Below are 23,408 nucleotides of genomic sequence, written 5' to 3' on the forward strand. Positions count from 1 at the left end.
TATATTACATAGTTAAAGGTACACCTTATAACCTTGGAACTACGGAGTACTAGACATCTCTAGATATTCATCATCTTAGTCATTCAAATCATTCTTACTATAAACACAAATAATACAATGATGGTGACCAAACCAAATCTTCCAGGAATCTCAGTGGAAAGAACACACGCAGAAGTTGAGCGCTGCTCTTTCATCCGCGGTGTGATGGTCGCAGTGAATACCCCAATAGCAGACAATTCACTAGATTTGCTCGCACGAGGAGTGATCGCCATCATCTCCACAGATTCTGTACCCGGAACACCCACATCGCCAAGCAGCATACCGTCACTAGCCCGGCTACTATCCTTCGCAGACCACTGCGCCTCACTCTCATAATGGACACCATTAATGATAACTCCACTCCTAGCTTGAAGCATGATCTGCTGATCCTGGCTGCAGGTGGCAGCCACATTCCGCAAGAAACAGGTCGGCAAAGCCATGGGCGGGGCATGATTGACTGCCGTTGAATTAGCATCACCCTTAGACCTGAATGTAGCTAGATCTGCAGGTTGACCAGAAGACAGGTCATTCCCGCCCTGGATGATACGACTAAATAGCGTGAACATCGTCTCTGGCTGATAAGCCGGGATCTCGTGGCCTGCATCGTAGATTCGCGAGAACGAGAGGTTCCCAGCCTGTCGGACAACGCCGCCGATGTAACTCTCGTTCGTGATGATGGGGCTGTATCCTGCAGAATTGAAGGAGGATGTGTAGTTTGATGCTGCTGCAGCTATAGCGAAGGAAATTTGTTCGCCGCCTCGCCAGTTGCAGAGGTAGTCACTGTCGCCGTATATCAGGGCGACTCGCACACCCTTTGCTAGCAGCGAGGCCAACTGTGCTATTTGGCCGCCTCGGGCGCGGTCACCTGTCATTGTGAAGGCATAACTCACGTCTTGGTTGGACGTGCTGAAGTTGACGGGTGTTCCGATAGATGACTGGACTGCTGCGGTATTCAGATATTCTAGGTAGAGATTTGACGGAAAGGGGTCTAGAGATGCCTGGGAGATGTCGTAAGGACTCCGGCCACTAGCTTCAAATGGGTTTACCACATACTGGTTGCAGTATATCACCGCGGATGAGCACTCATCGGCGGCTGTATTGTTTCGATCTTTGGATGTTACTGCTTTGCGGCATTTCTCAATCTGTTCACGGCACCCGCCGCTTTTTGAGAAAGATTGCTTCATGCTCTTGTAATCCGTGACGCTGACTGCTTTGATATCGTATGAGTTGCTATATGCAAAATCTGAGTAAGATGACCCCTGTATCGTATCATCCACACAGCCTTGGATGATTCCCAAGGAGACGAGATCAATCTTCCAGGTTTCGTTGGCTGGCAGCTTTCCTTGATCCAGCAAGTCATTCTGCTTTTCGAAGTATGTCGCAAAGGCTGGCCCATAGTGGCCCCCATAGCTTTCAGTAAACAAGTTAATGCCAACGGAGTTATTCCCAATGCCACTAGGGTTGTATTGTGGAAATTCGGCCAGAAATGCCTGCAAAACATGCCAAATTGCTTGAGAGGAGATAGCCGTGGTATTGGTTGTATGGTCATGATCATGCGAAGAGAATGTACCATTCAAGAAGGTATTATGTGGCTGCTTCGGCGGAACCGGTTTGGCTTGAGAATAGAGCAACCCAGAAAGAAGATTGAGGGACCCATTGGTGAGTGTGTCGTACGAAAATCCAACCTGATTTGGCTGGTCAATGAATAGCATGTTCGAGCTGCGATCCCATCCCCAGGCCCTAGCTCGGGTCCCCAGCCGAGTCTTGTCAATTTCAACAACCTCGCAGGGCCCAACTTCCTGAAACATGCCAATCATGCTACTCGACCCAGGTCCGCCATTGAGCCAGACTGTAAGTGGAGCTTTCTTAGGGTTCTCCCGGGCTTCCACAAACCAAAAGAATGTGTTGATGGGGTAATCCTGCTGGACCGGAGCTAGAGTAGCAGGCGGGAGATTGACATAACCCGTATACTGCTTTTGGGAACTAAAAGCCGTTTTGCAAGTGCCCGGCAGTGGTGATTTGTACTGAATGGTGATGTTGGTATTGGCAGGCGATGAGACAGTTTTGACCTCAACATCGTCTAAACTGATGGGTGGTGGGAACTGTGCAGTCACTCCAGCTAGTAGAAACGACAAAATCCCCAGTTGAAGTACATGTAGTTTCATACTAGCTCCAAGTCCTCTTCGTTGTGGTGGCTATATCGTTGTTAGAGGCGATCAAACCAAACCCCAAAGAGCATGAGAACAAACCGCATGCATATTTGACAACTCGCAAAAAGCAAAAAAAAAAAAAAAAAAGTATTTGCAATTCAGAATATTATGCATCAACTCCACAGAAAGCCGGATTTCCCAAAGTGAAACAACCTCTTTACTCAAGGCTGTTTGGCGATTGCTCCCGGTCCTATCGTTTACCTCCAGGTAGGTAATGATGTTTTATGTTGGCCCAATGTAGATGGCCTATCCCAAATCCTAACAGATCTATTGAATTTCTAAAGGAGATCATCTCTATATGTGTGTACAACATACGGAGTAAATCAGAGACAATGTCTGACTCCTGGGGGCTGTGGCGCCAAGCAGCATCCCCATTGGGCGCTTCAGCTAAGCCTAACTTGGACTGGGTCTAAGTATATTTTTGATTTGTACGGAGTACTATAAAATATAAAAATAGTCGGTCGCTTAGGTAGCCTTGTCATGTCTTTTTAAAGTCTTTTTGGATGTTTTTTTTATGTCTTCTTCGGTGTATGTGAAGATGGTAAAAAAAAGATGACTTTTCTACGTATAACCTTTGATGGTAACATCATCAATGAAGTAATAGCCCGGGAATATATCTACATTTTACATTATACAAAGTCCAGTGGAGGGCAACCTTTTTTTGTTCAAGATGTCATGCCTTTAGACACCAATACTAAGCAATTAAGAGCACGACCGCGCCACGACCAGCAATAATAACACCAAAGACCCGAACCAAGAACGAGAAGTAAACAGGAGAGAAGAGAGAGAGAAAGTCACCATGATGTAAAATCTTAGGCCCATAAAAAGTAGGGTATCCATACGCATTAAACAGAGATAGTGAGAATCCAGATATGCACCATTCGCAAGATAGGCGCCTCGCCATGATCCGATCCATGAAAATGCAAGGTAGAAAGTAAAGGAAATAGAGTGCACCGAATCAATCCACTTTGGCTTGAGCAAGACTCTTCGGGGTAATTAGATTATTGGACAGGCGCACATTTGTAGTGCCCTTGAGCTTGTCTTTCCACGTATGCCTCTTCAGCTTCCGGCGTGCAACCATGACCGGCACAGAGGAGCTAGAAAGGAGATAGTTGGAGAACGAACCGAGAAGGACACTAAAGGTTAGGTTAGTATTGACGTGCAGCATGGTATTAAACTAGAAATTCATATCACTCACCCCTTCAGTGCACTCTGACCCCGCGCACCGACAATAACAAGTGTAGGCTCAAGTTCATCAATCTGAGAGTCATTGTAAGTATCGATCAGAGATAATAGGGAGGTTGATAGCCGGGAAAGTACTTACAGCTTCAGTAATCATAGACTTTGGGTTCTTGCAGTGGATCACTTCTACGGCAATACGGACCTGCAAGACCGTTTTCCGCAGCAGCTTCACACAGGTCTGAGACACAGTCTCAACTGCCCTCACCCGTTCAGCCTCGGCGATTGACGAGGCCCGGGAGTCAGTCGAATGTGTCCTGCTAGCAGTACCAGGGCCCAGTCGACCCAGGATCGTACGGGATGCATAATTCTGGCTGGCTTCTTTTGTCTGTGTGCCAACGACAGCCGTTGCATCTTTCATCACTTTTGCTCCCTCGCCGACCTGTACCGCTGACGCAGTAGTGGAGTCCTCATGTATGACGTAGATGGCAAAAATCGTGTCTCCATCTCTCAGAACGGTCCCGATAGTCCACTCAAGGGCATAGACTGACTCTTCACTCAAGTCGGTTGCGATTAAATACTTCCGACGGCGACGACGGGTCCCATCGCCTTGATCCTGCGGACTTGAAAAGTTCCCGCGGACAATCGTTCGGATTGATCGGTTGTGAACACCATTATCAATAGCTGACATGGAAATGCTGAGCTTCTGGGCACGATGAATGTCACCGATTTCGGCTTCATCCTCTGAGCCGTAAGGTGTGCCAGCCACTGACTGAACACGCGGGGTGGGGATATCGAAACTGGTCTGTGGATGGACCACGGCTTTCAAAGCAGATTTTCGCGGTTTCTTCTCCTGCCGTCCACGTGAGGGTTCAGGAACTTTTTCTATGCAATTTGAGATTAGTATATTGGTTTCCTATGTAATAAAAGTCCCGAGAAAACAACATACGTTCTTCGGGCTGCTTGGAGTCATCGTCCTTGGATTTTTCAAAGTCACTTGGCGTTATAGATGTGATATCCGAGTCCTTCTTTTTCTTGCGGCCTCGTGTACCTTCTAGAGTGCTGTCTTCATCGCTCGAAGTATCGTTGGCTTCATCTTCACTGCTTTCAATCATGTTCTTGTCGCGATCGAAAACATCCTTGGCAATTCGCTCCCCTCCCTCCTCCACGGCTGCCGGTTTGATATAATCAGGCAAGCTTCCATGGGGCTTTGTCAGTACCTCATCTGACTTGTTGAATGTATCGTGCATGTTGAGCGATTTCCCCTTCCCTGAACTATTAGGGGCGGGTGTTATGGTTTCAACGTGAACAGAATGACTGCCAGAGGAACTAGGACGACCCCGCTCCGGTGAAGGAGTATCACGAGAGTCAAGAGACGATCCACGGTGGGAAGATCCCCGTGATGAGTCTCTGTCTCTGCCACGGGAAAAGCTTCTCGGGAAGAGACGGCCAGACATAATGGCGGCCACACCCTTGCGGCTCTGGGACCTATCTCGAGCCTGTAAAAATCGCTTTTTGACGTGTGGCTGCTCTAGAGAAGTTGAAGCGACATCAGATTTCGAATCATCAACACCAAGGCCCGTAGTGGAGCGGACAGTGTCAACAATATGATCGGATGATCTACGAGGAAGAGCCTCGCGATCGGCAGTGTGCCTCTCCGGCGAACTTGGAGCGGATGCCATATCTGAAGAACTGATGCGTAAAGGTGAAGATACGAGTGGTTCGACTGGACTGCGGGTTCCGCCTCTAGGCGAATAGGTTGTCCCGCCCGCACTCTTAGACTGCGGGGCAATTAGCAGGTTCTGCAAAGTCCGGCTTAAACCTGTTGGCTTCTCGTTTATTTGAGTCGTTGATATTGTAGATCGACCATCCAAGCTTTTCGGTTGTTCAGGAGAAGTTCGACCAGTGTGGTACGACATGGTGGCACCGCCTCCGGGCTGTGGGGAACTCAACTCAACTCCGCCAAGTACCGAGGAATGTGGAGCAGATCGCCGTATGGCGGTGCTGGCAAGGGGTTTGGGGTTTAGCTGCGAGGGATTTGGGAAGAATTCAAGAAAATAGGTCTGGCAGTTCAGGTTGTTCTGGCAGAAATCTCACAAATCAAGCCGACAGATGGTTATAATTGATATTCGGCAATCGGATTCTGCACCATCTGGAAGTTGAAAGAGAAAAAAGACAAAAACACAAAGGAGAGGACCAAAGGAACATTCAAAAAGAGATAAATTGGGAGAAGGAGCCCAAGGTGAGGCTTCTTATTACAGCCACAGTGGCTGCGCGCCTAGATTCCTCTGTCTTTTAAGGACGTCTTTTAAGAGGCCTCTCTATATTATTTGGATTGACTGCATCTAGCATGCTACTCTTACTTCACTCTCTTTCTTCGCCCTATCTTTAGTATTGTGAATTGACTATACTCTTTGCTTAAAGAACCAACGTGTAGTGCGCTATATAAAGGGTGTAGATAGGAATAGGTGTAGGTGCTATTAAACGATCCATAGATGGGCACGGCGGTGGACTAATACCTGATACTGACAGAAGGTAAGATGAGTGTACATGTAGTTTTTGAAATAGGTAGATGCAGCGATAGATTGGTGGGAAGAATCTAAGAAAAGGGGCTTGAGATCTCACACAATCAAAAAAGTATTACTCCGTAGATTAAGTCGACATTGGATAGGTGTAGAATATAATTGAATATTTGGCAATCGGATTCTGCACAATCTGTCGAGGTTGAAAGAAAAATAATACAAAGGAGAGGACCAAAAGGTATCATGGTATGCAACTACAAAACTCCTATTAAACCCACATGATAAACGCCTAGACATGACACATGAATGCTACAGGAAACAAAGACTCTAATTTAAGCCTTAGCCCTCTTCGACTTAGGCTTTGTCCCCTTCCGAGCTCCAACAGCAGCAAATGCTTCCTCGGGAGGCTCATCATCGACACCACGCTTCTTCCCAGGCTGCGCATATTTCTCCTCCAAACGAGCGAGGAAGCCCGCACCACGATCCTGCTGACGCTTAGTGATAATAGCCAGCAGATCATCTTCATTTGCCACAGCCTTTGAGCTCTTCCCCGCAGCCCCAGCTTTCTTCCTCTTCTTCTTATCCTCAATCTCCTTCCCCAACTTCTCCGCCTCGCGGGCCTCCTTCTGCGCCTTCTTCACACGCTGTTGTTTCTTCTTCTCGGGCTCCTTGGAATATCGCTCGAAGTCCTCCACCTCCTCATCCGCAATGGCCTGGTCAATGATACGGCGGAACCGTTCATCGTCGTCTAGTACATTAGACAGCATCACGGTATCGTAGATGGCATCCATATTGCCCTCGTGCGTCTCGTACGCGGCAAGCAGGTCCTTTCTTTCCTCGTCTGAGTTTTGGTATTTCTTCTGGAAGTCCGAGATCGCCCGCGAGTCAAGCATCGCTGACAGCTGTTCGCGGTAGAAATCCATCCAGTTGAAGTCACCATCTTCGCCGAAGGCCTCGTCTGTGCTTCCAGTCCGGTCGTACACGTTTCGTCGACGCTCATCGGAAAGTACACCGTATGCCAGTGCGATTCGTTGGAACTTTGCGTTGGCGTCTGCGCGGGCTTCTTCGCTCACCTTGTCTGCTCTGAGGTTAGTATCTTGGATGGTTTGGGAACTGGGTGTGTTTGCATACCGGGATGATTTCTTAGAGCACTCTTTTTGTATGCAGTTTTGATAGCTTCGGGGGTTGCATCGGATGCAACGCCTAGAATCTTATAGAGGTCTTCCTCGACAGACGGCATTTCTTCGTCCGAGGCATGGTTTTCGGGTTTCGCGTTTTTCGCCATTGTAGGATTTGGGTGGCGCGATATGCGGATCCGGGTTGTTCGAGCGCTAGGAGGAAGAACTGAGTGCAATTTAGATATGTTACACCGAATTGGGATTTAATAGATGAAAGACCAATAGAAGTGGCGACTACACTAGCGTAGGTTGTCGAAATGGAACGCGATTTAGACGCGACGGGGCCATTTCGTCATTTTGCTGCTGCTCCCCGCCTTGTCTATCAACCCACTTTAAGCACCCCCAAGCTCATCAACAGCGCCACTTCACTCTTCTCGAATTTCAAGATCTACAGAGACCATTCAAATCCAATCCAAAATCAATATTCTACATCTAAAACACCAACCTTATCAAAACCCCTCCTACGTCGAACACCCAACCCAAATCGCAATTGACATCACTCACTATGACGACAAAGACCTCCCCTCACATGCCCTACCTAAAACAATGCCTCTCCCTAGCGGAAAAATCACCCCCAAGACCTACGAACTTCCGAGTCGGCGCAGTTCTACTATCCCGAAAAGACGACGACCCCACCTTCACAGACGACCGAATCCTCTCAACGGGGTACACAATGGAGCTCGCAGGCAACACACACGCAGAGCAATGTTGCTTCTCAAACTATGCTGCAGTACACAAAGTCCCTGATGACAAAGTCGGTGAAGTACTCCCCGTTGAGCCCGGCCGCAAGCTCATCATGTACGTCACGATGGAGCCGTGCGGGAAGCGGCTCTCTGGGAATGCGCCTTGTGTACAGCGCATCACGCAGACGACAGAGGGGGGACGAGAGGGGATCCATAAGGTTTATTTTGGGGTTAAGGAACCTGGCACGTTTGTTGGCGAGTCTGAGGGGTGTCGGATGTTGACTCAGGCGGGCATTGAGTGGGAGCATGTTGGTGGGTTAGAGAAGGAGATTTTGACAGTTGCTTTTGCGGGACATGAGAATCCAGCGGAGGAGGTTAGGGCTGCATTGGGGGAGAAGGAGACTAATGTTGATGATATTAGTGCTGAGGAGAGGAAGAGGCAGGAGGCGATGCCGAGGAATCCGTTGAAGAGGATGATGGAGGGTGATAAGCATATCTATCTATAGTATAGAGGGTGTGGGGTATTAGTATCAAAAATAGCGCAGACTTCAGCAATTATGTGCTCCAGTGCCATCGTGGGCCGGTTAAGGTCGCCTTGAGACAATGACGTAGAATGTGAAATTGTGACCATGCGTAAATTAATTGGAGTATCACCGAGGCCACCGAGATACACTAGAGCTCACCCATGGGGAAACAGAAAAGATTTCCCTTGGGCATTGAGCCAACAGGAAACCTTGGAAGACCGCAAGCCACGACCTTCTTCATATACAACCACGTGACATAAACCCGACTCTCAACGGTTCCAGCTTCCAGTCCAGGATGCAGCTCTAATGTCTCTTTCCTAATATCTCCAAAACAAGACAATCCCAAGAAAAAAAGATGAACCAATGGCAACAGTCAAAAATGAGAACCTCGTATTCTATCCCGCGTTCTGCTTCAAGGTGTCGCCAACGCACTTTACCTGGGTGAAAATGGGTGCAGCCGATGTGCATCGTCTCCGAAAATCGAGTGACTTTGTGGGTATGTTATTTCTTTTTCCGAGCTTTCTGCCATTTTTTGGTGTTCCCTAGAGATCGACACGCCTAGCACACCATATGCATTCTCCGGATCCTCTAGCGTGGAGGCCCGAAAAGAGGCGTTAGTGTGAAGAAGTCCATTTGATATGTTCCACCAAACTGTCTATACTTCCTTTCCATTATACTTGAACTTTATATCTTTTTTCCAAAGTTCCCTGTCATATCTTTTCAACATATCCAAACATATTCGGTCTTGTTATTACCCAATATGTCCCTCTCATCCAACCAAAACACAGCCAAGCCTCTCTATACATTTAACCCCCCACATAACTAACATTACTCCACAGGCCAAAACATCTTCTTCTACAACAACCACCCAATCCAATTCGTCAGCCTAGTAGGCGTCATAGTGGCGCGAACTGATATCCCACGACGCACAATCCTAACACTAGACGACAGCAGTGGCGCCACAATCGACATAGCCGTGCTAAAGAAGACCTCACCAGAACCCAGCACTACTAGCGAGACAACCCCAGGCACAAGCCAAGAAAAAACACCATGGTCTTCATTCTCCCTCACAGCACCAATGGCCACGAATCTCACCCAAGAAAAACACGTAACCTCCAAAGACCACGACGAGATAGATATCTCAGCTCTGCAACCAGGAACGGTAGTCCGAGTAAAAGGGACACTATCAACCTTCCGTTCGCAGATGCAGTTACATCTCGAGCGGTTCTGGCTCGTGCGCGATACGAACGCCGAAATGCAGTTCCTGGATACCCGTCTGCGGTTCCTTATTGAAGTCTTGTCAGTGCCGTGGGTGTTGACTGATGAGGAGATTGAAACGTTGCGCGATGATGCTGAGAGATGTGATGAGCGCGTGTTGGAGGATAAAAGGCGTGCGGAGAGGATTGCTAGGAAGAAGATTGAGCGGGAGGAGAGACATGCTAAGGCTATTGCGCGACGGTATGAGAAGGAGGAAAATGAGAGGGAGAGGGAGCTTAGGAAGGTTAGAGAGGATGGGGAGAGGGTTATGAGGAAGTTCGGGTTTGGGGGGCAAGAGTGAGATGGATTCAACTTGAGTATGCGCTACACTTTTTTTTTCATTATGATGCTAGTGATGGAATTATTATATCTGTATTTGGAACAGAACAGAACGTTAATCATGAAATATGAGATATCGTCAGTCATGCATAACCCCGGAAAGAAGGGGTATCTTCGTATCCATGCAACGCCGAGCTTGAAAGGAATCAAAATCAAGACCAAAGTTGAGATCGAGAGACAGGAGAACAGGGGGGAAAAGATCTTGACATGGAATAATAACCAAAGAAGAAACCAAAACCATATACCACATTAACGGTAATACTTGTCATACTTATCATACCAAGACCCAGACCCTCCACCCTGACTACTTCCCCGGTAATAGTCCTCAGTACTACCCCGACCACCATGATGATAGCCGCGTGATTCATCATCAGGCAGATTCGTAGTAGGCGACTCGCTATACGACAAATCATGTGCCGACAGCCCTGTATATCTAGCCGCATGATCACGACCATGCAAATCACCCTCCGAATGCCTATAGTCACCACCACCATTACCACCGCGGTGATTCACACTCTGTGATGAGCTGCGGGGGTAATGCGAATTCGAGAATCGCTTATCGGCAGAATGACCCGATCCCGAGTGTGAATAATGCGGGTCGCGATCATATGAGTCAGACATGCGGTGTGCTGGATTTGGTCCCGATGTCGGTGCCTTGTGGGTAGAGTCTGAAGGTCGGGGGGTGGAAAAGGAGCCCGTGTGCCTGCGACTCTGGGCTTGTTCTTCGTAGACTTTGCCGACACCTGGGTTGGCACTGTAGGGCTTACGTTCGCGCTCGATTGGCACCGAGGGGATGGTTTCATCTTCTTCGTCGTCTGTGACAGCAGATGCGGATCTTGCTTGAGGTTGTTGGACTGGTTTTGGGATCGAGGCTGTGGGGCGGGGTCGGCCTCGCTCGTATGAGTGGGTTCGCTCCGTGGGTGATTCGGTTGTAGTGGATGACCGGGTTGGTCGGGTGGCGGATTGGTTGCGTTCTTCGGCGGTGATGTACGGTAGATCGACGCCGCAGTGGACCATTATGCGGTCTTCGATGTTTTCTCTTATTGCGATATCTCCGATTTCTGGGAAGAGACGGCGCGGGAGTTCCTTTGGGAAACGCTCTTTCTTATCGTCTGGGTTGTTGATGGGCATGTTTAGGACTGCCTTTTGGAGCCGCTCGTATTCGCGTCCTGGGTTGGCTAGGATCATCAAGGTTGCCCAGGTCTCAAAGCCTTTGGGTGTTAGACCTGGGATATCTGGTCGCTTTTCTACATCGTCTTGGATGAGATGATGTTCAACCTTGATTTCGCGGAAGAGTCGGGATATCGAGGATGTACGATCGTCGAAGATGTCTAAATATTTAGTCAGAAGATGGTATGTCAATGAACAGATCAAACCACCAACCTTGCCATGGATAAGGGTCATTTGGATCATGAGTATCACGATAGAACTTTTGTAACTTGTGAGGGGGATAACAATAGTGTTTCCCGGTGGATAATCCTCAATCTAGTCAAGTTAGCCACCAAAATCCGCAGGATATAGAACAGACAAAAATCCACATACTAGATGAACCGCAATCCCACGTAAGAATTGACCAAGCCTCTTTGTCGCCTTGCCATCCTCAAACAACTTCCCCCAAATCCGCTCCAGAGTAGTCATCTCCATAACAGTAGCGTCCCGATCCGGAGGCTTCGGACGTTCTGCCTTATGGTGGCTATGATGACTCCGATCACTACCCTGGCTCGATATTGAGCCCCGTCTATTCACAAGGGGGTCGGGGGTAGGTTTGGGGCTGAGATGGATGTCACTAGTGTAACCTGGGGAGACGTATGGCTGGAAATTCCCAGTATGAATATTGTCGGAGGCCGAATTAGGCGGTGGGATTGAACTGCTTCGCTGCAGGGGTATGGCAGGCGGAGACTCTGCATGCAGCCGCAGGGAGCCATCCGTTTGCCATGGTGGCTGCTGTGATTGCGAGCGGGGCGGGGGCGTACCAGATCCTTGTAGGTTGTCTAGCCCGGTTGTCTTAAGCTGCTGGATCACCGTTGCTGTGATCTGCGATAGAACTTCCGGGGAGAGGTAGCCGGGGGAGCCACTACTGTGAAATGCAGAGCTCACTGCGTTGTCTATGTGCCCGGTGTTCATGTTTGGGGAGGAGCGATGGGATTCCGGATAGTTGTAGGGCTCTAGGGTTGGATTTGAGGCTGGCGAACCAGTCCGCGGCACTTGTGGTTGCGGCATATTCAGGTGGACTGGTTCGTGGTAGGATGGATATGGGGGTATAGGCGAGTACCCATTTTCGTTTGCATCTGGGTTCATTTTGCCCGTTTGATATGTATTCCCGGCGTAATTTCCATTGTAGGCCATGCGGGGGGTTCGGAGGTTCGGATATGGCTGGACTGCTCTCTTGCACAAAGATGTGTAATCCTCTATAAATAAATGGATCGGATCGATTTGGAGAGAATTTGTAGAAAGAAGAAGTGCAGAGAGGTTACAAATTACCACAAAATTATGGAGGGGCTGGTGGGGGGCGAGTGAAACGTTGTGGCGATCACATCGTCACTAGGACAGATTTAAGATTCATTCTCTTTGTACTCCTTCGACGTCACATCTTATGCCGGTCGCTCTTTAATATATTAGCCCTTTGTTATATATATATTAAAGTCCCACAGAAGTTCTATCATATTGCTTGACTGGGTCAAAGCCACACGATCGGCAGACTAACAGAGCATGCATCTTCCATGCAATGTGTGGAATTATAGTTTCTCTCACACCTATCAGAGTTGTGGAGGACACGATTCCAAAGATTGAGCTATGTCATTGCCAACTGTTGGGATCCGATTGACAGATCAGGTTATTTGTAGTTTACGTGTTTTTTATATATTCTGTAGGGCTGTCTTCTTATTCTGATAAAATGCATAACCTGACAACACTATTAGAATGAACAAATGAAAAGTTTATTGGAAATCCCAAATGGGGTAATCAGTTTGCCACTGCCCTTATAGTCTTCCCAATCACCCGAAATAGCTGGAACATGCCTGAATACCTGATACCTAAACTATGATGAAGTCGAAAGCCGAACTACAGGTTTAGTTATAGTAGGTGGGGTCAACGGAACCACCGATGTCATAACCATGGCATTGGACTTCAAAAAAGGAAAAAGGAAAACATTCAAAAGCAATGGATTGATACCTGGGGTCTTCATAAAACATAACCCTAGGATTTCAGAAAAGAAAGTGAAAACAAATTAGTAGACAGGGGTATATCTGGCATGGACTTACAAGTCCGCCCCACCCTGTAAATAAAAGCACTGTCAATCAGAAGATGAAAAAGGTTGCATGGTAAGGCATGAACCAGGCAGGGTTGGAATCACTGGAAACGCGCCTCTCTCCGAAGAAAGAGCAAAAAAGCGCGTCTGAATACATAGGAGGCATCCGGGGTAGACCCAAGAGTCGAACCGTGTGTATGAAAAGGCAACTGAGAAACCAGGAGTACTAAGAGATAGAAGAAGGAGAAGAAGAGCAAGCTGCTAACTGCAATACTAGGCACAGATTAGCAGCCGAAGTGCTCATAGCTAGAGAAGCATCGTCAATCATAAGCCCGAGGGTTGTTCGTAAAAGATTGCACTGGCACGGCGTTGGAAACAATTAGAGAAACCTTCCTCCTTTCCAAGGAGTGCCATCGTTGATCTTGCGAGTACCAGGTGCCCAGCCTGGGGCGGGCTCGGGGTCGGGAACAGGCTCCTGGCGGCCACGGTGTGCCTATACGATACGAGGTTTTGTTAAAAGTCCATCAATAGAAGCTCCGTTGACATAAAGTCACCTACCTTGACTCTTGCAAAGCCGCCCCGTTTATCCTTACCCTCGCTATCCGTGGAATCATCGTGCAGGACAAGAGCTCGCTCGGTGCCCTGTTCCAGGCTCTCCTGTAGTAAAAGTATATACATGAGTAAAACCAAGACTTGGCCAGAGCCGATGTAGTTCTGATCACTTACCAGCCAACCTACAGAGCCAGAGAGCATGACAGAGTCAGGGTGTCCCACGGAACCAGACAGAGCCACAGATCCAGAACGGCCCGCAGACTCAGAGTTGACCTCCTCTTCCTCATCCCCTTCCTCGCCCTCAGCCACAACCTTGTCCGTGATTGCAAGAGGTTGATCGGCAGGGTCGAGAGACATCTGGTAGTTCATACAGGGCTGGCAGAGCTATTGAGACCAAACCAAATGTTAGAAGCAGTCAAAGCATATAGCTCAAGGAAGACATACCGGGTTCTCGCGATTCCGTTGGTTTCTGGCGAACTGGTCGATGGCACGGTAGTGACCGCAACGATGACACAGCTCCTCACAAACCTGAGCATTTGTGCATGGCCCACACTTAGCAACCTGCTGGTCACGCAGGCTGCTGTAGCCAAGATCGAACATTGCCTGGCGGAGGTAGTTCAGTTGGTTGTTCGAGTACAGGGACTTCGGGCGACGCCGCTTGCAGACGCAACATTTGATTCTATGACGGTGAGCAGATGAAGATTAAGAGGGATGAAAATACTGACTCGCTTGGAATCGGCATTCGGTCCACGCTATCGATTTGTTAACGACCATCGTACTTCCTAAAAGTAAGATTTGGTTCACTAACGCCTCTCTCATTTGGGGAGTGTATCCCTGCGCAAAAGGACTCATGGGAGGCCGTCTCCGTTGCTGGGGCATATTCAAATGGCGGTATTCCAGGAAGATAGAAATCTCAAGTAAAAAAGGTTGCATAGATCGCACGATACTACACAGAGTGAGTTTAGTGAAGGCAAGAGAGGAAGAAAGAATGAGGAGGGTAGTGGTTGATTTATATTAGCGAAGGGACGATGAGGGACGCCGCGTGAGTTGCTCTTTCCAAAAGTGAGGGTTTGGGTCTGATTACTTCAATCACCTCGAATTTGCTTTTCCATCATGAGCATGGTTTTTCTTGTTCTTTTAGCTTCGGAGTTCTGGTCAAGGAGCGAAGATATAAAAGCGAAAATGATACTAGGAAAAGAGGGCTAGTTCAGGATATGGTTGTCAATTCTGAAGTAGATATAATAGCTGAGCACACAGCTAAGTATGTAGATATCATGATGACATTGCAAAAGATTAAAGCCATCAATCAAACAACATATAAAGGGCATTGTGTCGCAGAAATCAAACACACAACCTAATCAAGACCACTTTGGATATTAAGTATATTGTTTTGCAGCGCAACAATAGAGATACTAGAAAGACATCTAGCAAGAAGGAGTAACATTGAATCAACAACATCCTCACCTCGCTTCAAAGCACCATGTTTAACTCCGTACACTCTTTCACTATATTCTATATATATTTTTGTGGCTAATTGTCCCTATCCTTCTAGCTATAACACCAATAAAGGGGGCGGGGTGGGAAGGGGGCGATCTATAAAAAAAGGGACAGCTAAAATGACATCCTAAAAGAGTGCTCCGTACTGAGAAGAGGCACAACAAGGCCGCATAAGCGGCTATTCTTATAAGGTATTATATCTTAGAAATCAAACATGTACCATAAGTTATAGTTATGGATAATCATGACCAACTGGGATATTCTAAGTCTATTCCTTTAGGGTAATGACAGAAATAGTACGGAGTAAATAAGCCACTTCCAACCCTTTCTAGAAGGAGCAATATTAATCGAACAGCATTCACACCTCACTCCAAGGCACCGGCATTCAAAAGCACTCCGTTTTATTTCTAGAAAACCATAGAAGAAGCGGAGCGAGATCCTCAAGTAGAAGCATAAAGCATAATTGATTGCCTCTTGCTGACAACATAGGGGCAATCCCAATCTCGACAGGGGCTAGTTTCAAACCAAACCGGACCACGGACATTAGTTCCCAGATCAATGGAACAAGCTAGTCAGGTATGACACACATAAGGACCCAGTTTGGGCAGCACAACAGGGGCAGGGGAGGGGCATCTATCATTTTCACAAAGTAGATACATGACTGCGGTACGCAAAACATATCGCGGCCGCCTTAGCTGGCGATCTAAATATAAAGAAAATCCTATGGTATGCAGTAAGTGTGGCACTGCTATTGTGTGCACCGCCATTGTGTACTCCGTACGCTAGATAGAATTGAGGGCTAGTGCTAGTTGCCTCTGCAGGCGGAAAGGCTATCTGTTGGTGTGTTCTAATATTGTGCTGTTGACACCTTCCCGATGCGCGAAAGCTTCATATAAATCTAAGGTTACTGGAGTGATAGTGGGACCGTTTTAATGAAAACAATTTAAATGGCCAATCCAAACTAATTTAGCCCCTCGTGTGCAGTTGAGGACGGATCATCTACTCCGTACTGGGACTCAGATCTGACAGTCCCAGCGATCAAGGGGGTTGACCTTCCCGCGGCTTCCACGGATTCTGGAAATTCACACACAGACATTTCGGTGTTTGAAGTGGGCCGACATGATTTAGTGTCCAAGGTAGTGTGGGAAGTTGAAAAATCCAAATCTCGTGGTAATTTTGCCAACGGTCGCTAGGGAGTTCCCTAGGAACCTCGGGATAAACATCCCTGTAATTGTGTGTTGGTCGTTGGTCGTTGGTCTGCTTGTTTAATCTCTAGAGAAGGGGGTTGCCTGTTAGTTGCCTGTTAGGGGGGGGTGCAACGAGGTCGATCAAGGTGGATTTGGCCCCCCCAACAAGCTCTCAGTTTTTTGGAGTCGAAAGCATAGGCAATAGTCACGCTATCTTAAGGTAAAAGATAACCATTCGGAGACCGTTGACCATAAATTCGGATGTTCGAAGATCACATCCAGGAACCACCTTCTCGAAGGGCAAAAGAACACGGCGCCTCCCGGCAGTTTGGGAAGCAAATAGTTTCCTTTCCCAAGTGGCGACACTGCGATCCTTCCCCTATAGCGGCCCTCTACGGGTAGTTGGGCCTAGATGAGGCCCACCGTGGAGCATTCCGTAGTCCCCCGAATCGACGGTGCGTGACTAGGCATTTGTGAGGGATAAAGAGAGCGTCGTCATAGGCACAACAACCGGATAAAGTGGGCTGTTTTTGATAATGGGGCCAATGGCATTGTTGGCGCATAGACTCCATCGTACTACTGATCTTTGATCGGTGATGATTGGCTTGTAGTTGGTGGGCGTGGAGTATAATGACCCCACTGAGCGAATCATCGACTCGAAAGTGAGAGAAAGTGGGAATATGTTCTCAAAAGTAAATGTGGTATTCTGTGTACTCCGTACAATCCCCATCGTATATTGTACACGGTGTGTATGTGTACTCCACGTCTCCCGTTTTCTTGCCCGAATGGTAAATACTATTGTGCGGTCTAGAGAAAAATAGATCGAAAAAAAGGAAAAAAAAGTGAGTTGGCCCACTAAATTTGAACCTTGGTTTCCTTTCGGTACGGCCCTTGGATTTGCGTACTTTATGTACCTGAGGTACCTGAAATGCCATGAGATCGGATAAGGGGCGAACGCCGAACACCGAACATTGAAACAGTGGATGTAGTGAGTTGATGAGTTGAAATAGACTGGTCAAATTTCCCTTAAATTACATATGTAGTAGCCTTGCAGAGAGTCCTAAATAAATCTAGGATCCTCGGCCACAACGGTTGCCCCAGGGTTCGTCCATTTGACAGGTGCATTCTATCCCGCTTCCTGCAGGTAATTACAACTCTTTACTTCGTAATGTGGAAAAGTTGGGCTCCATTGTCTGTGTTATCGGGACCGCGAACGTCCATTAGCTTTGAGATTAGTGGAGAAACCGGAATGACGCGGTTAGAGTCTTCCCGTAAAGCTATAATGGGCTTGGTTTATGATCTTACTGTCATCACTTTGATTGGAGTCTCTTAGATACAACATATACGGATTACTGATAAGATGTTCTGGATGCTATATTTTTTGTAATACAACACATCCGGCATCCATGGCAACAGACACACTAAGTCTTTGAGACGGGGATCTCAACAAAGAAAACCCGAGTAGACACGCAAATCCGACGCTGTTCCCAATGGGAAACGGCTGGGAAGAAACCTGTCAATGATCTTCCAAGCATCCGGGGCCCAGACCTGTGTACCTGGGAACAAAGAGAAAAGAGAACCCATCATATGCAACTCCCAGCCCACCGCGGCTTAAGTCTACCTACTTTTCTATCCCGCGAACCTTTCCGTCCGGCCGCGAACCTAGTTTACTAATTCTCTTCCACATGGCCCGGCATCTTACCCCAGTATATGATTGGCCCCATGCAAGTCGGAAGATCAGTCAGAAAAGAGACAGCGAGATACCTCTCCTCCCTCAGAGCCCCGATGCATCAGGAGATCAGGTGGCGGAAAACAAAATGAGGCACAGGATGTGCGGTCAACCAATGTTCATCCAAGTTAAAAAGCCAACACGAACTACTCCGTAAACGAGGCACTGAAACAAGGATGGTCCGTTATAAGCCGAATAGTAAGACCAGTGTTTCTACTATCCGTGCGAGAATGCAACTGACAGAGTGTAGAAGTCCGAAGGTAGGACATGACATAACATGAGATGTTGAGGGAAAAGGATTCTCCTTGCTGTTCTCGCCCAGTCTGCGAGCTGTATCTGCGTACTTCGTAGTACATCTTACATCTTACATTGTACATTGTACATCGTACATCTGGTACATCTACGGAGAACGGAGGACATCTCCGCTGGGAAGTGACTCGTACAAAGACGGGGTAACCAAGATGATCAGGATGTACTTTTGTATCAAAGTCAAGATGAGATGTCTTTGTTTGGTATCTGGAGATTATTAGAGTAAGTTAATGTGCTGGAATGAAAGTTCGAGGCAACCAATTCCCATGCTCGAGTCAAATAAATTACCAAGGCGGCCCAACCCCCTTCTGACACGCCCCAAACAACGTAGACTAGGGCTGCGTGGGCAACGGTTACAGGCTGCACACAATTATTGTATGCCCAACCTCCTCAATTATTAGGCGCCGTGCATCGGCGGTCAGATGATAAATAGGGAATTATACGGAGTACTCCATATGTGATAAGCATATAGGGCACATTAGAGCATATGCAAGTATGACTGTTGATAATAGTTAATGTGAGATATGGATATGAATCCTCCGTTCTTCTGTACTCCGTATTAATTAATATAATAATTGAGACTTCTCTTTTCTTTTTTTCAAAGGAAGTGTTGTTTTAGCTTAAGAGACGTGTATGGTAAAATTGAAAATTAAGGTACCCGTTTCCGCGATGAGTGTCCCATTGGTTGAGAACGGATCAACCCGTTATTTGGGGTCTTAGCTGGTCTTAGCTGGTTTTATTTGGGGGTTTTTAAAATGATTTGGTGTGATTTTTCTGTTTGGTTTATTTTTGTAAATTTGGTAAATTTAGTTTATTTTCTTTTTTTTAAAATTATTTTCCTTACGGTAATTCTGTAATTTGGGTATTTTGGAAGTAATTCTAGATTCTCCATACCCAGAGACCCCCTCTCCCTCTCTCTAGTATATGCACACTTATGTGTGCGATGCGCTCTTTTATTTCTCTTTTCTTTATTCTTATTATTCTTATACTCTGATTCTAAATCTTTTACTCTTTCACCCTATACATATTTTCAAGGAACCTCGGATTCCAAGTATTTCGCCACGGTGGACTGATCTGCAACGACCGAAAGTCGTTAATTTACCGTCTCCACGCCCCCGTCTAGGAGCTCAAGCTGTCACCGCGTCAGGGGCTCACCCTCGGTCCTCCGATCCCTCCAGTTTCCACCAGAACGGGTCTCCTCCTATTCTGGATTTTCCTTTTTATTGCATCGTGCCCGGTCCTCAATCCTCCCAGATCGCCCACTACATGACCACCGTCACTCCCCCTCCAACTACCTCGTCACTCCTTACTTTTCCGTCAATGGGAACCCAATCGTCTGGCTCGAACTAATACTCGGAACATGATCACCTGCTGCAATTGATACTCCCATATACATACACACACTCACTCGGGGATACTGCGAAACCTTCCCCCTCTACATAATTGTAAGAACGCCTGATCTACTGAGAATGTCGGGAAGCTGACCTTGAACCCTCCTTAGAACCCCTCCTCCACATTCCTCTCCCGATCTGCTGGCAGACCTGAAGAGATATCAAACATGACCATCACATATGATACACCCACCCGGGGGTCACATACCTCCATGGCAACCCTCGAGGACCGCTTCGAAGTCATCAAGGAGATTGGTGATGGAAGCTTTGGTAGTGTTGCCGTCGCACGCGTACGGACCGCCGGTGCTCACATCGCTCGCAGAGGCACTATGGTATGGGGTAGCAAGACTATTGGTGTATTGTGCTTCCACTGACTCATTGGTTAGGTTGCGATCAAAACGATGAAGAAGACATTTAGTTCCTTGGGTCCATGTCTAGACCTGCGGGAAGTCATCTTCCTCCGAACATTACCCATTCACCCCCACCTCGTCCCTGCCCTCGACATCTTTCTCGACCCCCTCTCCCACAAGCTTCACATCTGCATGGAATACATGGATGGCAACTTGTATCAGTTGATGAAGGCTCGTGATCACAAATACTTTGAAGGCAAGCATGTCAAGAGTATTCTTTACCAGATCTTGTCCGGTCTGGACCACATCCACGCACACCACTTCTTCCACCGGGATATTAAGCCTGAGAATATTCTCGTCTCAACCTCCGCCCCCAACGATTCCGCTTTCAGTCGCTACTCTAACCTCGTCACCCCTCCTTCTACTCCTCCTGTCTACACCGTGAAGATCGCCGACTTCGGTCTTGCTCGTGAGACCCACTCCAAACAACCATACACCACATACGTCTCCACGCGATGGTACCGCGCACCCGAGGTGCTTCTACGAGCAGGAGAGTATTCGGCTCCAGTTGATATGTGGGCAATGGGCGCCATGGCAGTTGAAATTGCCACGTTGAAGCCCCTATTCCCAGGAGGCAACGAGGTGGACCAAGTTTGGCGTGTGTGTGAGATTATGGGTAGCCCAGGGAACTGGTACAGCAAGTCGGGCGCTAAGATTGGTGGTGGTGAATGGCGCGAAGGATCACGTCTGGCTCATAAGCTCGGTTTCACATTCCCCAAGATGGCACCACATGCGATGGAATCCGTGCTCCAGCCCCCGATGTGGCCCGCAGCATTTAGTGAGTTCGTCACATGGTGTCTCATGTGGGATCCTAAGAACCGCCCAACGTCTACCCAGGCGCTTAACCACGAGTACTTCGCCGATGCGGTTGATCCGGTACGGCCCAAGTCCTCTACCTCGTCAAGGCTGCTTGGCCGCAAACAGTCCGAGAAGAGCTTCAGGTCACCAAATCTTACTCCTGGTGACTCTCCTACATTGTCTTCCAAGCCTTCTTGGTTCCGGAGATCATTGGTCGTTCGGTCGGACAGCCCTGTACACACTGCAGAAGACAGCCCCGCCCGGCCACCAGTTGTTACTCAAGTTACTGTGCCTGAGATCCAGTCTGCGAAGGCGCGTCCCCTGAACACCAAGCGGGCTACCTGGGCAAACGGTGCGCCGATGCCAATCCTTCCTTCTATCCGCCCTGTCTCCCCTCTCTCCAACTCCGTTACAGCCCAGGCAAACGCCACTGTGGCACACAGCGAGGCTTCCAAGTCTTCCGACACCTCAGCTAGCTCAAAGATCGGCCGCCAGTTGTCCCTCAACTCCCATGGAAATCACTACTCGGACCCGAATCGTCAAGAGGCTGAAAGGATGCTCAATGGTTCCGGGACTAACACTCCAACCACAAAGGAGAGTTTCTTCTCGCATCTGCGCAAGCGCGCCCGCAGACTGTCTGGGCGTAACCAAGCAGCCCCTGCTGATGACGTCGAGGCTAACGCAGGTTGCATCCCTTGGTCGAACCGTTCATCAGTGGCCCTCGATGGGCCTACTAGTGAACCAAAGCAAGGTTCCGACTTGACCGAGTTGGACAAGGCTCTTCAATGTGTCAAGTACTCATTGGACTCGTCCACACTGAGCAATGTCCCGGTGCACTTGAATAATTCCGCCGACGGCCAGACTAAGCGTCAGTCTATGCCTCAGACCACCAGCAACAATCCCGCTCCCATCTCTAGCAGGACTCGTCGTGCCATGCAGATGTCTACCCACCCGGTTCACCGGTACGAGACCCCTGAAGAGGAAGATGAGTTACTTGATGAGGTATTGCACTCTGCCAACAAGGCGGCCAGACGCCTGGCTCAGACTCAGTCAATGGCTGCCGACTCACACAGTGGTGTTCGCCGGTCAGACAACTCGCGTGTACCGCAGAACCCCTATCCTACACCGTCACCCACGGCAAAGGATAGTGCTACGTTTGGTCAACAGTCAACACCTAGCAAGCTGAACATTCACAAGATTGATCCCGCGGCCACAAACCGTCATTGGCCCACTCCTCCTTACGAGGAGGCCGAGCTTCACAACAAGAAATCTGACTACTTCGCCCGTGGATCCAACTATATCTAAGTCACCCAACCACGACATTCAACATCACATCCTTTTGAGTTGCGAAAAGCACAAAAATTTGGCGAAATTGCGCAACAACGGAAGAAACACCGAGCAACCTACATAGCTCACGGCGTATGGATTCTGGTATTTTTTTTTCATTTTCTTCACAAGGTCTGGCCATTTGGAGGGTGTTTTATCTTTTTTTTTTTTTTTCTTTTCACATATGGGCATTGGGCTTTCGCCGTTTTTGCAAGTTTCTCGTTTTCCCCCACATTCATACCCCTGCAGCCCTTTTTATAGATGGATCCGGGCCTCGTTTCATTTTCCTTTTGGAGTCCTTTCGTTTCATCATTTACCAGGCAGGGGCGTGATTTCTTTCCTTGACATTTGATACCACATGCGCGAGTCGCATCATACACGGCATTTCCCTCTACCTCTTCAGGTATTCCTCACCCTCTCTTCATCCGATATGACTGATATCGGATCTGCACATTTGAACATCATTCTCGATGAATATTGCGCTCTTTTTCTTTTGTCCATATAATTTCTCCCTTTTCTCCCCCGCTTGTACATTGTCGGCTACAGCCATTCCTATCTTTATTCTTCTTGTCTATCATTTTTCTTACTTATTTATCCCTGCATTACATATTCCTGTCATGGCCCTTTCTACTGCTTGAGTTTCTTGTATCATTTCCTCCCCACCTCGGCGTTCTGGCTTGGATCCAGTCTGCTATATACTCTTGTAATATACCTCCGCCTTTGGCCGTTGTGCCATGCTCATACACCTTACTACATACATACACATTGGATCTACTCAAAACCTTACACTGAGACCTCACTTCTTGTTTACCGTAAATTTTCCTGCTTTAACATTTTCATTCAGGTTTCTATTGAATTAGTATAGGAGCTCGCAGTGGAAAGTGATTTACAGTGCGGGAAGGTAGGATTATTAGACCAAAAGGCTTATCGCTTTAACCTTTGCAGAGAATTTATTATACAGTAGTAGACAGGTTACTCCAGGGCTCTATCTTGAGATTATATAATGAATGTAAAAACATCCTTTGCATCTA

General features: G+C 47.9%; 8 protein-coding genes across 8 annotated transcripts; 3 read left to right on the plus strand and 5 right to left on the minus strand.

Annotated features, from left to right (window-relative positions):
* Positions 1-83: 83 nt before the first annotated feature.
* N7487_001359 (uncharacterized protein) lies at positions 84-2,204 on the minus strand (the record flags this gene model as incomplete). Its single annotated transcript, XM_056869107.1, has 1 exon — positions 84-2,204. The coding sequence occupies one exon, from the start codon at positions 2,202-2,204 to the stop codon at positions 84-86; it is 2,121 nt and encodes a 706-aa protein (XP_056733891.1).
* A 1,003-nt stretch (positions 2,205-3,207) lies between these two features.
* Positions 3,208-5,347, minus strand: N7487_001360 (universal stress protein family domain protein; the record flags this gene model as incomplete). The annotated part of the gene is made up of 4 exons (XM_056869108.1): positions 3,208-3,385; positions 3,448-3,509; positions 3,574-4,313; positions 4,378-5,347. 4 exons carry the CDS (start codon positions 5,345-5,347, stop codon positions 3,208-3,210), a joined length of 1,950 nt encoding a protein of 649 aa, XP_056733892.1.
* Positions 5,348-6,282: 935 nt separating this feature from the next.
* On the minus strand, positions 6,283-7,235 carry N7487_001361 (DnaJ domain protein; the record flags this gene model as incomplete). Its single annotated transcript, XM_056869109.1, has 2 exons — positions 6,283-7,028; positions 7,082-7,235. 2 exons carry the CDS (start codon positions 7,233-7,235, stop codon positions 6,283-6,285), a joined length of 900 nt encoding a protein of 299 aa, XP_056733893.1.
* Positions 7,236-7,633: 398 nt separating this feature from the next.
* On the plus strand, positions 7,634-8,317 carry N7487_001362 (putative DRAP deaminase; the record flags this gene model as incomplete). Its single annotated transcript, XM_056869110.1, has 1 exon — positions 7,634-8,317. One exon carries the CDS (start codon positions 7,634-7,636, stop codon positions 8,315-8,317), a length of 684 nt encoding a protein of 227 aa, XP_056733894.1.
* Positions 8,318-8,698: 381 nt separating this feature from the next.
* Positions 8,699-9,893, plus strand: N7487_001363 (OB-fold domain-containing protein; the record flags this gene model as incomplete). The annotated part of the gene is made up of 2 exons (XM_056869111.1): positions 8,699-8,831; positions 9,175-9,893. The coding sequence occupies 2 exons, from the start codon at positions 8,699-8,701 to the stop codon at positions 9,891-9,893; spliced, it is 852 nt and encodes a 283-aa protein (XP_056733895.1).
* Positions 9,894-10,180: 287 nt separating this feature from the next.
* Positions 10,181-12,277, minus strand: N7487_001364 (uncharacterized protein; the record flags this gene model as incomplete). Its single annotated transcript, XM_056869112.1, has 3 exons — positions 10,181-11,262; positions 11,308-11,416; positions 11,474-12,277. The coding sequence occupies 3 exons, from the start codon at positions 12,275-12,277 to the stop codon at positions 10,181-10,183; spliced, it is 1,995 nt and encodes a 664-aa protein (XP_056733896.1).
* A 1,280-nt stretch (positions 12,278-13,557) lies between these two features.
* Positions 13,558-14,609, minus strand: N7487_001365 (uncharacterized protein; the record flags this gene model as incomplete). The annotated part of the gene is made up of 5 exons (XM_056869113.1): positions 13,558-13,671; positions 13,737-13,835; positions 13,905-14,114; positions 14,175-14,409; positions 14,539-14,609. 5 exons carry the CDS (start codon positions 14,607-14,609, stop codon positions 13,558-13,560), a joined length of 729 nt encoding a protein of 242 aa, XP_056733897.1.
* A 5,401-nt stretch (positions 14,610-20,010) lies between these two features.
* N7487_001366 (serine/threonine-protein kinase) lies at positions 20,011-22,356 on the plus strand (the record flags this gene model as incomplete). Its single annotated transcript, XM_056869114.1, has 2 exons — positions 20,011-20,175; positions 20,230-22,356. The coding sequence occupies 2 exons, from the start codon at positions 20,011-20,013 to the stop codon at positions 22,354-22,356; spliced, it is 2,292 nt and encodes a 763-aa protein (XP_056733898.1).
* Between the last annotated feature and the right edge of the window lie 1,052 nt (positions 22,357-23,408).

This window comes from Penicillium crustosum (assembly GCF_028827405.1).
Source record: "Penicillium crustosum strain IBT 35664 chromosome Unknown utg000001l_segment0_segment0, whole genome shotgun sequence".
NCBI classification, from domain to species: Eukaryota; Fungi; Ascomycota; class Eurotiomycetes; order Eurotiales; family Aspergillaceae; genus Penicillium; species Penicillium crustosum.